Source organism: Trichechus manatus, unplaced genomic scaffold (genome assembly GCF_000243295.1).
Source record: "Trichechus manatus latirostris isolate Lorelei unplaced genomic scaffold, TriManLat1.0 scaffold00001, whole genome shotgun sequence".
In the NCBI taxonomy this organism is placed as follows: domain Eukaryota; kingdom Metazoa; phylum Chordata; class Mammalia; order Sirenia; family Trichechidae; genus Trichechus; species Trichechus manatus.
Window position 1 is genome coordinate 31,222,068 of NW_004443937.1, and position 14,264 is coordinate 31,236,331.

Here is a 14,264-nt window from a genome sequence, read left to right on the forward strand (position 1 = left end):
AAAGTTTCTCTATATGGAAGTATTACAGCTAATAAATGAGCACCAAAAAAAAAACCCAAGCCCACTTCAGTCAAGTCGATTCCGACTCATAGTGACCTGATAGGTTTTTTGAGGCTATAAATCTCTACAGAAGCAGACGGCCACATCTTTCTCCCGTGGAGCCACTGGTGTTTCAAACCGCTGATCTTTCGGTTAGCAGTCGATTGCTTTAACCACTGCACCACCAGGGCTCCTTATAAATAAGCAAGGAATGATGAAATTAAACTATCACTATTTTACATCCCTTTGATGAATTAATGAAGTGAGCATCAGCAGCTGTTAACAGAAAGAAACAACCAGGTATCATGTGCCACCTGATGGAAGAACATATGATACCATGGAGTTGTCTTTTGTGCCAAAGGGAGGGAACGGGGGATCAAAACTCAATCTGATCAAGACTTTGGTTTCAACTACCAATTTACAGGAGAAAACAAAGGATGGAAGAATGCGTTAAACTACTGGGGCGCAACTGGTAAAACCCAGGCTGGGAAACTATAGTATAAAACCAAGCTCTTTAACCAATAAACTATAAGGAGTGGGGAGGGGAAGATGAAAGGAGAACTCAGAGATTAAGAGACTTACCATCAATCAAATGCAATGGACGGACCGTTTTTATTTGAATCCTACCTCATCTAGATACTGTTTCCCAAGATGTGATGTAACACAAGTGGAGAAAACCTCTTATGAAATATCCTTGCCAAGCTGAAATGGAATCTAATCAAGTCTTCAAAGTTAGCTCCCATTTACAAGAAATAAGGAGGATAAAGGAAAAAGTTAACTGACGTCACAGGGAAGCAAACTGACTAATCTAGAACTTGGGACACTGTACAATAAAGTGGTCCAGTTTTTTCCATGAGTCAATGGCGTGAGAAAATAAGACGGAGGGAACTGCTCTAGAGTACAAGAGCTTACGGGCATAACAATCAAATGTAAAACACAGAACTTATTTAGATCCTGACTGGAAGAAACCAAATATAAAAATACATTTATGAGACAATTAGAAAAATTTGAAAATTTGACAGGTAGTAGATGTGATAATGACTTCATGGTTATCTAAGAAAATGTCTCCATTTTTTACAGATGCATGCTGAATTATGCAGAAATGAAATGACATGACTGGATTTGCTTTAAAATTATTTAGGAAGAAAAAGGGATATAGGATGTAAGTATGGCACAACTTTGATAAACGCTGAACCTATTTATTCTCTGGACTTTCAAATACATGTGCATGCACTTAATTATTAATATATATATGGTTATTGTTAAATTATCTATGTATCTATCACTAGTCTCCTAACCCAACTTATGAAGTTTAGTTTAGTTTTGAAAGATACTATGACCCTACAAAGCAGAACAAGAAAAGGTCTGTACTTTTGCTATTTGATCTCTGTAAAATTATCAGTTTCAACCAGTACGCTTTTAAAATTCCATGAAGAGGTAAGTGCCTTAACAAGAAGCAATCACCACTAAGCAATGAATCACACCAAAGCTACTGTGAAATTCAGTTTACAGTTCTTTCACATAAAAAAGCAGTCTGTTTTTTCCCTCCGTTTAGTAAATATGGCTCTAAAGAATATGTGACATCACTATCAGTTGCTTGGTATTTATTTTATTGACATACTTTAAGTAAGGTAGAAACCTCTTGTTTACCCAGTGGTATTCATTGCTTTTTGTATCCTCTTCCCTTACAGCTTTCAATAAGGCAATCTCCCACAGACCACGCTCATAGGACGGCTGAGTTAACTTACAGTATGGTAGCTGGGCATCGCTAACCTCTTAAATTCTCAGTCTAGTAGGAGCTCCTGGATTCATTTTTAATTCTGGTAATTAACAAACAAACATGCCAAAACAAAAAAAAAAAAGAAAGAAAGAAATCTCCCAGTGTACTCTTCTAGACATCACGTGAAGAAAAGAAAACCTATTCTTACTGTTTAACATTTACAAAATGTCCACAGCACTCAGGAAAGTAAACAAAACCTTAGACAGTCACCTTCCATTCCCCACAGTTTAACTATTTAAAAGACAATAAAAGAGAGTAAGAAAGAGTGCTCGCAAGGAGGGAAGAAACTCCATGCTGGAGTGCTAGTGAGTGCAAATATATTCACCAATTAATTAAGTATTTTTTCAGCACATCAGTAAGCTATCCTTGGCCAGACTAAACTGAGTAGCAAAGGGCGAGGCTGCCTTACTCAGCTTGAGTTTGGGGGAAGCCACGTCATCCTCATCAGGCAGCGGGCCCAGCTCTTTCCTTTTATCCTTGAGCAACTTCTCCAGGATGTGTGCATCGTTGTATACCTATGTTCCATAAATAGATTTAAAGTTATTTTCTAGAAGAACTTTTATTGAAATATAGTAGACATTCATAAAGAAGTTTTAAAACACAGTTTAGGACAACTTGGAGCTAAAAAAAAAAAAAAAAAGGCTTAGGCTCACTACAGAGCAATAAAATCACAATCTCTGTGGGGTGGGCCTGGGTCTCCATCTGTTTGTTTTCTTAAGCTTCCCAGGTGATTCGAATGTGCAGATATGCATTGTAAAGTTTGTAGTAGATCAAGCACAGTGGTTAAAGTGCTGGGCTAACTGTAACGTCGGTGGTTCGAACCTACCGGTCACTCTGTGGGAGAAAGATGTGAAGATTTACAGCCTTGGAAACCCTTTGGGGCAGTTCTACCCTGCCCTACAGGGTTGCTATGAGTCGGAACTGACTCTCTCGCAGTGGGTTTGGTTTTGGTTGGTAGTAGATCATTGGGAGTTTTAATGGAAGTCCTACCACACATTTACACGTGCTGTTTTCTTCAAAAACTTCTCTTTTCCACTGGAGCCTCAAGGTAGCAGACTTAGTGCAATGGAAATCAGACATGAAAAAACATATGATAGTTGGAGAGCAGTATCTCCAATATTGTTAAATCCCAAATCTGTGTTCAGAAAGAGTGAGCTCATAGTCTGGAATCTAATCTGTAGAAAAGGCAACAATTCCTGCTTAATGATCTCTCTCTGAAGACTGAGCCAAGGGAGATAACATGTAGCCAAGAAGAAGGTTACCCACCTGATGACCTTGCCTCCACAGCTGCCTCACCCCACCCCCAGCAGAGGCTACATCTCCCCGACTGCCCACCAGAGCAGAGGGGCTGAGAGAATAAGTGGCCTCTCTTCTTTGGCCACCTCTCTTAAGAGTGGTTGTTTCCTCTAGCAGTGATAGACAGGTGGCACATTAGCCAGTGATACGGAGGGCAGTGTAAAACTCCTAAGACAGACAGAACCATTTCTTTGATCCACAAACACCCTCAGTGCCTACTTTATTTATATTCAATTGTAATAGCAAAAGCAAGCAAGTAATTTGAAAATGTTATTTTATTTCTGAAGATTTAAAGTGTATAAAGGATATCATATGGAAAGAAGGAAGTACGTCTTATTATACCAATAAAGAATTGAAAATCAAGATGCTTCATACCAAAATCAATTATTTAGAAGTACACTTATGGGAATACCATATCAGCTCTTATTAATCATACAATTTCACGGACTGTCCTGGAAGTATGGCCATGGAGGACAGTCATAATGATGATGATGAAAGATTGTGCTTAATTGATACTGTGCTAAATACTCTCTATTACCTCATTTAAATCCTACAACCTTGAAGCAAGTACTATTATTATCCTTAATTTATAGATGAAGAAATTGAGGCTTAGAAAGGATAAGTTACTGACACAGGGATTGGCAGAGCAGACTCATATCTAGGATGTCGGAGTACTGAATATGAGCTTTTAACCTCTATAGTGTACTGCCTCCCATTTTAAACAACTAAGAAATGACAAAGTATTATCCTAGTTACTGAGAAGAATACCCTAACTTAAGCCTCTAGAGCTGGTCTCTTGCCATGCATTATTCCACCAGTATCCAGAAGAAGATACACCTACTCCACATCTGGAGGCCTCCTTGTCTTACCTGGGAGCCCTCCTCGTTGTAGTGCCTGGCATTCCGGAACATCAACTTCATGTCTTCGATCATTCCCTCTTCCCCTGCATATTTGTCATTGCGAATGTTATGCTCAATTATTTTCAAGTCCATTGGCTCCAAGATAATTTTATAATAATCAGGATAATCCTTTTTGGATGGTTTAACCATAAATAAATCACAAAGTCTTCTGCCTGAACCTGGTTCTCGAGCTTCAAGAACAACATTGAATAAGATTTTCATTCGCTGCTTTCTTATGTTCTTTTTACTGTTGAGGGAGGAGGCAGAGAAGAGGAAAAATGAGATTATGTTCATATATAAGGATGAGCATGAAATGAAACACATTAATCTTGTGGGCAGGTGCTTCATAATGATCATGATTCATTGATTACATACACCACATACACCGTAAACATGCTGGAAGCTATAAGCAAATGTTAGGAAAATTTCCAAAATGGTTAAAACGTAGAGAACCTGGCAGGAGCAGCCAATGAACAGCAGACAAACCTGTTTATAACAGCTCATGAAATCAAATGTTTAAAAAAAGACCTGTCTGACGCCCAAAGAAAATGAAATTCTATTATCAATTAAAACCCATTTTTTGTTTTTAAGAAGTAATAGAACAAAAAGTGCAGCAAAACTAGTGATTCCCTATCACTTCTAACGGCCTTTACTTTCAAGCCTAACAAATGAACAACCTAACATACAGAAGTGTTCCATTTCTTAAGACAACCTCTACTGAACACCTGCATATATATTCTGGCTGTCAGAAAACAAGGAAGACTGTCTGCCAGACTAGTGTCTCTGCCGTGGCTTCAAGTCTCTCTTGCATTTACTCTGACAGCATCAATCTCCCTCTTCCTTCCTCCATCAGCATTATTCCATCATCCCTCTAAGCAAACCTAGCTTAAAGAATAAATGGTCTGTGGTTCATCTAGGCTCTCTAAATTTTCATCCTTGAGTGTGAATCCCTGTCTTGTCCTCCGAATCCCTCCAGTGAGATGTGACATGAGAAAGAGATGTGAGTGATACGGAACAAAGTACAAGGGACCATAGATTAGAACCAGAGCCAAAGGGGGCCCAAGAGAGCAGATGGTGAGTCTAGTCTCCTACTAGCTGAAGAAACTGGCTCAGGGAGGCTGAATGACTTGCCCAAGGAGAGCTGCCAGTGAATTATTAGAAGATATGATCTAATCTGGTCTCTGGTCCGCTGCTCTTACATCTTCAGAACTGATAAAGAAACTCTAGCCAGACTTGAACCAGCAGTCTCCAAGTGAACAGTTAGGTAGGTATTAAAAAAGAAATGGCTTATGACTTAATTTCTATTCAACAAACATTTACTAAGATCCTAAGATCCTATAATGTAGTACTTAGAGATAAGTATTTTTCATCTGTTTCCTATCCTATAAGTGGAACAAAGTTCATTCCTGAAGCAAACTTTGTGGCTGATGAGACCAGAAGAACTGGATGGTGCCCACTACTGAACATTTTGATCAAAGATTCTATAGGAGAACCCTGATCAAAAGCAGAAAAATGCAGAACAGAATTTCAAATTCTCATGGACTTCAGACTTTCTGGAGCCACAGAGGGTGGATGAACCCCTGAAACTACTGCCCTGAGATAATCTTCAGACCTTAAACCAAAAATACTCCCTGAAGTCTTAAAACCAAACAATTGTTTACAACTGACCCAAGCCATGGTATTTTCATTTGCATCATATGCATGCGAAAGCTGGATAATGAATAAGGAAGACTGAAGAAGAACTGACACCTCTGAATTGTGGTGCTGGTGAAGAATACCGAATATACCATGGACTGCCAAAAGAATGAACAAATCTGTCTCGGAAGAAGTACAACCAGAATGCTTCTCAGAAGCAAGGATGGTGAGACTACATCTTACATACTTTGGACATGTTATCAGGAGGGATCAATCCCTGAAGAAGGACAGGGTCAGTGAAAAAGAGGGAGACCCTCAACAAGATGGACTGACACAGTGGCAGTAACAATGGGCTCAAGCATAACAACAATTGTGAGGATGGCACAGAACCGGGCAGTGTTCCGTTCTGTAGTACGTAGGGTCACTATGAGTCGGAACTGACTCGATGGCACCAAACAACAACAATAACACTAAAAAAAAGTCTGCCTTCAGCATTATGCTCTTTTAAGAATTATCTATATGGAATCAAACTGACAACAGCAACTAGAAAGACTAGATAGGAATCTCAGGGGGCAGTGAAGTTTATGTTAATGGAGGAGGAACAACTTGGAAAAGGAGGGTAAGAGCGGTTGCACAACTCAAAGAATGTAACTGATGTTGGTCTGGGCTGGAGGTGGCAGCGGAGGCCAACAGGGTGGCCAGTGGGGAGGGTCCATCCTGCGTCCTAGGCTGCCCCAGCCATCCACGACAGTAGGGAGGATTCAGAACGAAGTGGCGGAAATCACTTCAGACCCTCCACCTAACTGCAGTACTGGTGGTCCCAAAGGTGATAGTATCTATGAATGGACATCAACCATTCTAGGGCATCCAGGATCCGTGTATGAGAGGGGGTATTCTTCCTTGATATCACTTTTATACCAGAATATCCCTTCAAGCCCCCAAAGATCACATTTTGGAAAAGAATCTACCACTGCAATATTAACAGTCAAGGAGTTATTTGCTTAGACATATTGAAAGATAATTGGAGTCCAGCATTAACCATTTCCAAAGTCCTCCTTTCAATCTGCTCACTTCTTACAGACTGTAATTCTGCCGACCCTTTGGTGGGAAGTATTGCCACTCAGTATATGACCAACAGAGCAGAACATGACAGAATGGCCAGACAGCGGACCAAGAGATATGTGACGTAAACTGGGTTTTCACAATTCTCATGTTATTTATCTGCAGAGAAGGGAGCCGCTTATGATTTTGAAGGGGTGGGGGAGGGCAGAAGTTGGTAAAGAGTAGGGTATTTCTATAACAGGTATTATTCAGTATTATTTCATAAGAGTTTGTTGTAACTTTTAAGGTATTTTGCTACCGTAGACAGAATTGGTAATAGCAACTTTTAAAACTGTCATTAGTTCTGCAATATTAGCTGAAATGTAGTGCAGAAAAGAATGTACATTTAGACATTTGGGTTCAGTTGCTAGTAGTATGTAAATTTAAATCAGCTTAATTTTGCACAGTTTATACACTTGGCCATTTATGTAAAGTCCTTCCAAGACAATACAATTTTTTGTTTATTAAAAAAAAATAAGAAAATTGGGATTTGCTCTTCCTCCTTGGGAGGGAACATTGACATTTAACAGAGTTTTTAGAGATAGTCATCTCGTATATATAAAATCGACACGTGGCTATAAGACATCATACAGGAAATAAGTAGTTAATGTATTTTATTTGCCAATCTACTTTACTGTGAAATGATCAAAGGTTTGAATCAGAACTAGTGAAAACCTGTAGTGAAATACCTCAAGCTGTTAACTGCAAGGTGTGGAACAGGAGTCACTCGGTGGATTGGTTATATGTTGTGGACTACTTAAGTCTGCATTTGTCACTGTGCTAATAAACAATATAAAAAAAAAAAGAATGTACTCTGTCACTGAATTGTACATGTAGGACCTGTTGAACTGGTGTATGTTTTGCTATGTATATTCTCAACAACAATAAAATAAATAAAATTAAAAAACAACAACAACAAAAAAACGGTGGCTGTATGAGTCTCCTAGTCCAGTTTCCTGACCACTCACTCTACTGTTAGGTCACGAAGAAGTCAAAGGCCGGATATTTTCCCGCTAAGGTTCAAAGTATGCTTTTAAAAACAGAAACAAAACTCAAAAAATAATTAACAGTTGGGAAAAAAATCTACCATAAGATTTAAAAACATCTCAGAAATGCCTGTCTTCCCAACATCATGAAGCTCAAGGTAAACTGAAAGTGGTCTAACTAGGAGAGAAAATAAACAAAAGGATTCTCCCTGTTTCCTAGGGTTGGGATCATCCTCATCGCCTGTCTTCACTCTGACTGCTCACTTCCCTTTGTGGCCCTGGAATCATTCCTGCCATTTTCTCCCCTCAGTGCCCGTGTGTCTCTGCGTCAAGTAAGTGCTTATTAGATGGCGGCAATCTGGGAAAAGTTTCAGCTAGTGGAAACTATTTCTCCCAACAGTCAGCCTGGGGTGATGATGTGAAAGAGAGTTTCCTCACCCCAGGTCTTTAGCAGATAAAGGAAGGGGCACTTGGGACAGAGCTCTACATCTAGGCAGATTAGTACACAGGTGCTTTAACTGTCAGGAAGACTCTAAAGGAAAATTTCAGAACTTGGATTTGATATCAAAGAAATCCGTACTTAAAACTGCTTGAGGCAGATACAGTTTCTTTAGGTCTCACTTGTGAGGCTTGAGCTTCAAAAGGAAGAATCAGGAATTCAATTTTGAACCTCTAAGCTTAAAAGCTCTCTCCAATAATCAACTCAGAATGAAATCACTGCTCATTCCAGAAATTTCAAGCAGCAGAACAGTTCAGTCAAGACCCTCACCCTGTTCCCACCTGGGCTCCAGTACGCTCACTCCCAATTAACACTATGCTTTTCTGTAGGAAGCAATACCTGGGAGTGAATCTAGGGCAGGTTTTCCTGAGATTTTTAAAGAGGAGGGAAAGCTTTTAACTGAATTTGGGAGGAAATGCCAACAAAGTAAAAGACTGGCGAGTGGCCCATTGTTCAACTCCAGTAACTGACACTCAGCAACTTTGAATGTGACATACCCAAAATGTGAAATCTAACTGGATGTAAGAAACTGCTCCATCTATATCTGCAATTCACTGTTTTAGCACTTACATTATTAATAGTATTTTTGTTTTATTTGTATCATTCACTCCATAAGAGAGTGATGTGTAACCTGGTTTCCACTGTCAAAGGCAAGGAAAATTTCTTGGCTAGGATCACTTATGACCTTCTAAGAACAAATTCAGTTGGCAAAGAAAATTTCTTGGCTAGGATCACTTAACTTCTGAGAACAAATTCAGTTTTGTTACTTTGTTTACAATCTTCCAGATTCTTATATCGCCTGTGACACTGAGAACCATTAGCTCATCAATTTTAATCTGGCTGCCAGAAAAAACTGAGCTAAACTTCATGCTCATTTATAATAACCCTATTAGGTTGGGCGGCTGTATATTTCTTTTATCTTCTTGCAATAAGGATGCTGAACCTGATTATATCCATGACTTTTGAAAGTAGCTTCAAATACTTCTTGAAATGAGATAAACTCTACAAAAAGACAATAACTGTATTTCCCTATTTGATACTTTTTGTTGACTGTTTTCATGTCACTTTGCGTTTGAGATTCTTCTCAGAAACCCTCTATGCGTTCCACTTCTCTTCCTCCCTCAGACCATTAACTTTGAACAGTTTATTTACTAGTCTTCATTTTGGAAAAGGTGCATAACATTAAATCCCAGACCTTGTAACTGGCATATTTTAATCAACACCTTTGAACATAACTGAAGTAAAATGCATCTAAAAGGGAGTTTAAAACCAGGGATGTCCGCTGCTGAACACTCAAAGGTGCTATACTTAAGGGGACACCAATTCAGATCATAGACACTGCTGGAATAAATATATACTTCTAGAATTTTACAGATGATGGGCCATAAAGTACCCCGTGCTAAAAAAAAATCAGGATATTACAGCAATTTCCTGACATAGGAGTCACATGTCTTGAGAAATGGGTGTTTTTGCTAACTTACACTAAGGTTATAAGCTAGCAGAAGTGCTGTTCAACATGTAGACCTGATTTTTCAGGACCACTACCAACACCATCCTTCTGACCCCCAAACCTGCCTGAAACACTGGAATCATCATCACTTTTTGCTCACCCTAGCTCAATACCAAGTTCTAGGGGTTCCTCCAGAGTCCTAGATCTGATCTCTCCTTTAAATTTCTAACATCACAGTGTTAGTCCTGACCCTGTTACCTTGTGGTTGACTACTTTCTCAAATGTCCTTATCACTATTCTTCCTCTGGAGCTATTATTTATTATATAAACTCATGTTTCCATACACACACACACACACACACACACACACACACACACACACAGAATTCCTATTTAGAGTGATAACAGCTTACACTTCTACCACGTGCCAGGTACTGTGCTAAACACTATCTATGTACTCTCATTTAATCCTCAAAGTCTCAGAACCAGGTACAATTACTATCCCAACTTTGCAGATGCAAAAGATGAGGCTTAGAAAGATGAAATGAATACCTAAGGCCATAAAGTGAGTAAGCAGTAGGACTGAGACTTGAGTCAGCTGATAAGCACTTTGCTGCTTTCATCACATCCCTCCTTTTCCCATAAGACAGTGCTTACCAAGGGCCTCTCTAATCAGTCAGTCCTGTTCACAGGCTTCAAGGCCCCCCAGCGTTTTTAGCTCCCTGCCCTAGAGCTTTAGTAGTGCTTGCTGTTAAGCTAAGTAAGCCCAGAGGCTTGCTATGTTTCATCTTCAAGTCTTCAAGGAATCAAAACTTTTTATTCATTTTTTTCCAGTGAGATGTCTCAGACTAGTAACATCTGACTAAAAACATAATGAAATCTACTCATCCTCACTGATGTCAACAGGCACTACTCACAGGAAATAATCAGAGTTACATATATTGATGACTCACTGCATCCAGGCCTGGTTCTAAATGCTTCACACACATTAACCAATTTCTATCCCTACTAACACTCAGAATCAGTGCCATACAGCACGAATGCTATAAAACAAACAGAAGCCATAATCTTTTTTCTTAAATTTACTACCTAACTGAGGAAGAAATCTTTTCTTAAGGAAAATATTAAAAAGAAGACAATGGTAACAGTAAATTTCTAGAGTGGACTACATACAGTAGCAACACGGTAGATAACTGTAAAACCGAACTTTCAAGGAAAAGCATGGTGGGGAAATAATCTTTCCTAAAGCTACTTGGGCAATCATGTAACATTTCTACATAAATACATAGTTGTATGCTAACTGCAATTATTTTACTACATTGCTCCCACATAAAAACTTCAGTTGTTTTCAACCTGCCTCTTTCCTTGGACAGCAAGTTCCTCGCAGGTAGACTGAGATGACTGAATTTCCACCTTTATGACCTGTAAGAGCAGAGTCTGGCGTTGTACAAGCAACTGACCCTCCGTAAATGCCAGATGGTAAATGTGAAAACAAAAGCACCACATGATTACTATTAGGACCATGACAAGGCAACTCATAGCTGTTTTTAAAATCAGACGTAACATGCAAAAGAATGGATGCTTTTTAAGAACTAGGACATGGCCACAATCAGAGACTGAGGAAATGTACTCATGCTCTAGAAGCACAACCCAATGCATAGGTGTCCACATGCAGTGACATCACTTGGATCGTCAATGTTGATTCTTCTGATCCATCCACCATTCCCAACTGCAAAAGACAGCCCTGAAAGGCAATCAGCACCCGCCAGTCTCTGGACACTAGCAACGCCACACAGCATCGGCCTCTACCTTCAGCTGCAGAAGCACAGCCACGATGACTGGTGAGGGGGCGTTCAGCCCCTGGCAAACTAGCAACAAATTAAGGCTACCCCTGAACATATCTAGGCTAACTGATTTTGAATTTATTTTACTGGCTATACTTCTAAACTGTACTACTTTATTTACTTATTTATTCATAAAATAAACTGGCACCCAAATAACCTTTTATTTCACATGCCTAAGGCTTTACTTTTCACCTAATCAGTACTGACCATGCCACAGAAGAGTTACACTTTTAAAAGTACGTTTATGCATAAAAAAAGGACTGCACACCTGGATAGCCTCCTGAGACCCAACGTCTCACTGTCATGAGTGTTCCTGGGAAAGCAGAGACAAACATTACATGTGAAAAGAAACAAAACAGAGCAATGCTGGAGGGTCATGTATAACCAAACATGGTTGGGAAAAAAGAGGATTACTCAGTCCAGAGGATAAAAGATATTAAGAATACTTGGAACATTTCAACATGGAAGACAGTGGGTGGATTTTTGGGTAACAGGGTGGGAGATGAGGGAGAAGAATACACTCCCAGAATGAAGCAAAACACACCCACATCCAATTATTCTCAAACTCTTTGGTACTAAAAAACAAAGCGAAGATAGAATCATATACAATACTTAGGAGTCAGATTCAGTGGTACTCACAAAACTTGGCCCTGACTTCTCTGGCCAAGCTTAGCTTAACCTACCAGGCTGCTGTGTTTGCCTGAATTGTAGAGAGTCCATTTCTTAATACCAAATCTTCTCAATATAACTATCTTATAAAAGGCTCATCGTATTGTTTCTTTTGTCATAGTCCAAAGTGTAGGCCTTGCTTCTCTCAACCTTTTAATAAACACAGGTTTGTTCTTTTATTGCTTTAGCAGATGATTTATATTTGTTCTTCTCGTTTGTTTTTTTCACTTTATTACAAAAATTACTTCCTAGGAAACCTATTCATAAAGAGACTTTTCTTTTTACAGGAGATTTTAGGGCCATAACTTTTACTTAATCTACTTGAGATGCCCCACAAACTACAAGCCACAAAGATGAAACTTCTAGAGATCTGGCCTAAGCTAATGCTTCCCTGGAACTATTTTCTTATCACTCAACTAGTTTAGGATTTTTGTTTTCATTCAGTGCTGGCACTAACTGTACCATCACTTTTGCCTCCATTACCTTCTTTTGCCTGAGAAGTTTTTATCTTTGATTGGTGACTGATCTGGAAAACACAGGTGATGCTGTAGTAGAGTTATAAAATTACACTCAAAGACGTTCTCGATTTGATGTCTCTGATCTGGTTTCACATTTTTCCTCCGTTGTTCCTGGTATAACAAGGAATTAAGAACTTGGAAGGATGAAATTCACAGGCCAGTAATGGAGGAGACATCTCAGGGTACACCAATCGATTTAGTTACCATGGCATAGCATAGCAAAGTTACTTTCAACACTAAAAATTTTTTCTCAAATGCTATTTGTAAGAGGGAAAGACAGGGCAGCTTCTCTTTCTAAACCACTTTTTTAAATCCTCTGATCTTAGTGGGTCTATATAATGCATGTTCAGAACTGTGTCAACAGTTACTGATAGCTTCTTCATTCAACTTTAAATCTCTCAACCTTGCTATTAGTGATTAGCTGATTCTTTATTTAAGATATCCTCCCTGGATTGACCGCTGCTGCAAAGATGGGAAGACAGTTAAGCTGGAGGAAGAATACAGTGTTCCACAATGATTAGGCCAGAGAAAATCCGTGGGTGAGGTATAGACAAAAGAGAGACGGTCTTGCATGATTCCTTATAGGAGTCCAGGTTCAGAGTCTCACAGTAAGATCCCCTTCCATGAAACCCGTGAGAGCAAGGAAGGGTTAGGGAAGTTAAAAGAAAGGTTAGAAAGAAAAGAAATCCAAATACCTAGCTTAACATTTTATGTACTATAAGAAGCTATTTTTTGGCATTTTACAATCTGACATGCTTAAAATGGCAAACAGAGATTGTATTAACAAGGAAAACAAAGGAGTAAGAGCAACGACTTACTTCACTGCAGTGGGACTACTGAATGCCTCTTTACCTTTCCTAATTTGTATTCTATCTCTGCAATTCGCCATGGAGAAATTACCTAAATTAGATTTCAATGGCACTCTTAAAATGCCACATTGAAGACAAGAACTCAGGCAAAATAATGTCTTGCCAAGCTATACCCGTAGCTGCCATTTTAATCTATGTGATCTAAAAGCAATATGGCACTTGCATTAAAAAAAGCTAATCATCTAAATTTACAAATGAATTCTAAAAGAGGACATGCTATCAAGTATTTAAAGCTTACAAAAGAGTTCATACTTGATAGCTTAAAAAAAACACTTATCTTCACTAATCTAAAACAAAATAAATAGGAAGTGAGAAGATGTCTCCAGCTATGAGAAGAGCGTATACCTTTTCCTTTTGGCACTACCGGTATCAGAGGTGGCTGAAGAAATCATGCTGTCTCCATCCTCAATGTCATCTCTCCTGGCAAGCTCCTTCTTCTTTGCCTAATAAAGAGCAGATTCTGGGAGTCAAGCTCACTTGGCTGAACACTCTTAGAATATCTGAATTTTAAACAGCTACACATACAGATTCACTCAGAAAGATACAATCAAAAGTAGGATGCACAAAATTAAAGAATCATTAAATATTTTCAATAACCTGATTTAACAAAAGCCTGTGTGGCAGAAAAGTAGGCTAAAAACTGAATCTAGAGTAGCTAAACAGCATTTAAGACTACAAA

General features: G+C 39.0%; 1 protein-coding gene and 1 pseudogene across 5 annotated transcripts in view; one reads left to right on the forward strand and one right to left on the reverse strand.

Moving 5' to 3' along the window:
• PBRM1 (polybromo 1) overlaps nucleotides 1-14,264 on the reverse strand; it is an 83,363-nt gene that overhangs the window by 51,151 nt on the left and 17,948 nt on the right. For 4 of the 5 annotated variants that reach the window (XM_023727258.1, XM_023727251.1, XM_023727242.1 and 1 more), the window contains exons 6-8: nucleotides 13,931-14,028; nucleotides 3,985-4,261; nucleotides 2,229-2,334 (exon numbers count right to left, since the gene is read on the reverse strand). In XM_023727258.1, the coding sequence (XP_023583026.1) occupies nucleotides 2,229-2,334; nucleotides 3,985-4,261; nucleotides 13,931-14,028 (481 nt within the window). Of the gene's footprint in view, nucleotides 1-2,228; nucleotides 2,335-3,984; nucleotides 4,262-11,797; nucleotides 14,029-14,264 lie in introns of all 5 variants that reach the window. The other variant, XM_023727261.1, reaches the window with a different exon arrangement.
• LOC111819673 (ubiquitin-conjugating enzyme E2 E1 pseudogene) lies at nucleotides 6,220-10,051 on the forward strand (annotated as a pseudogene).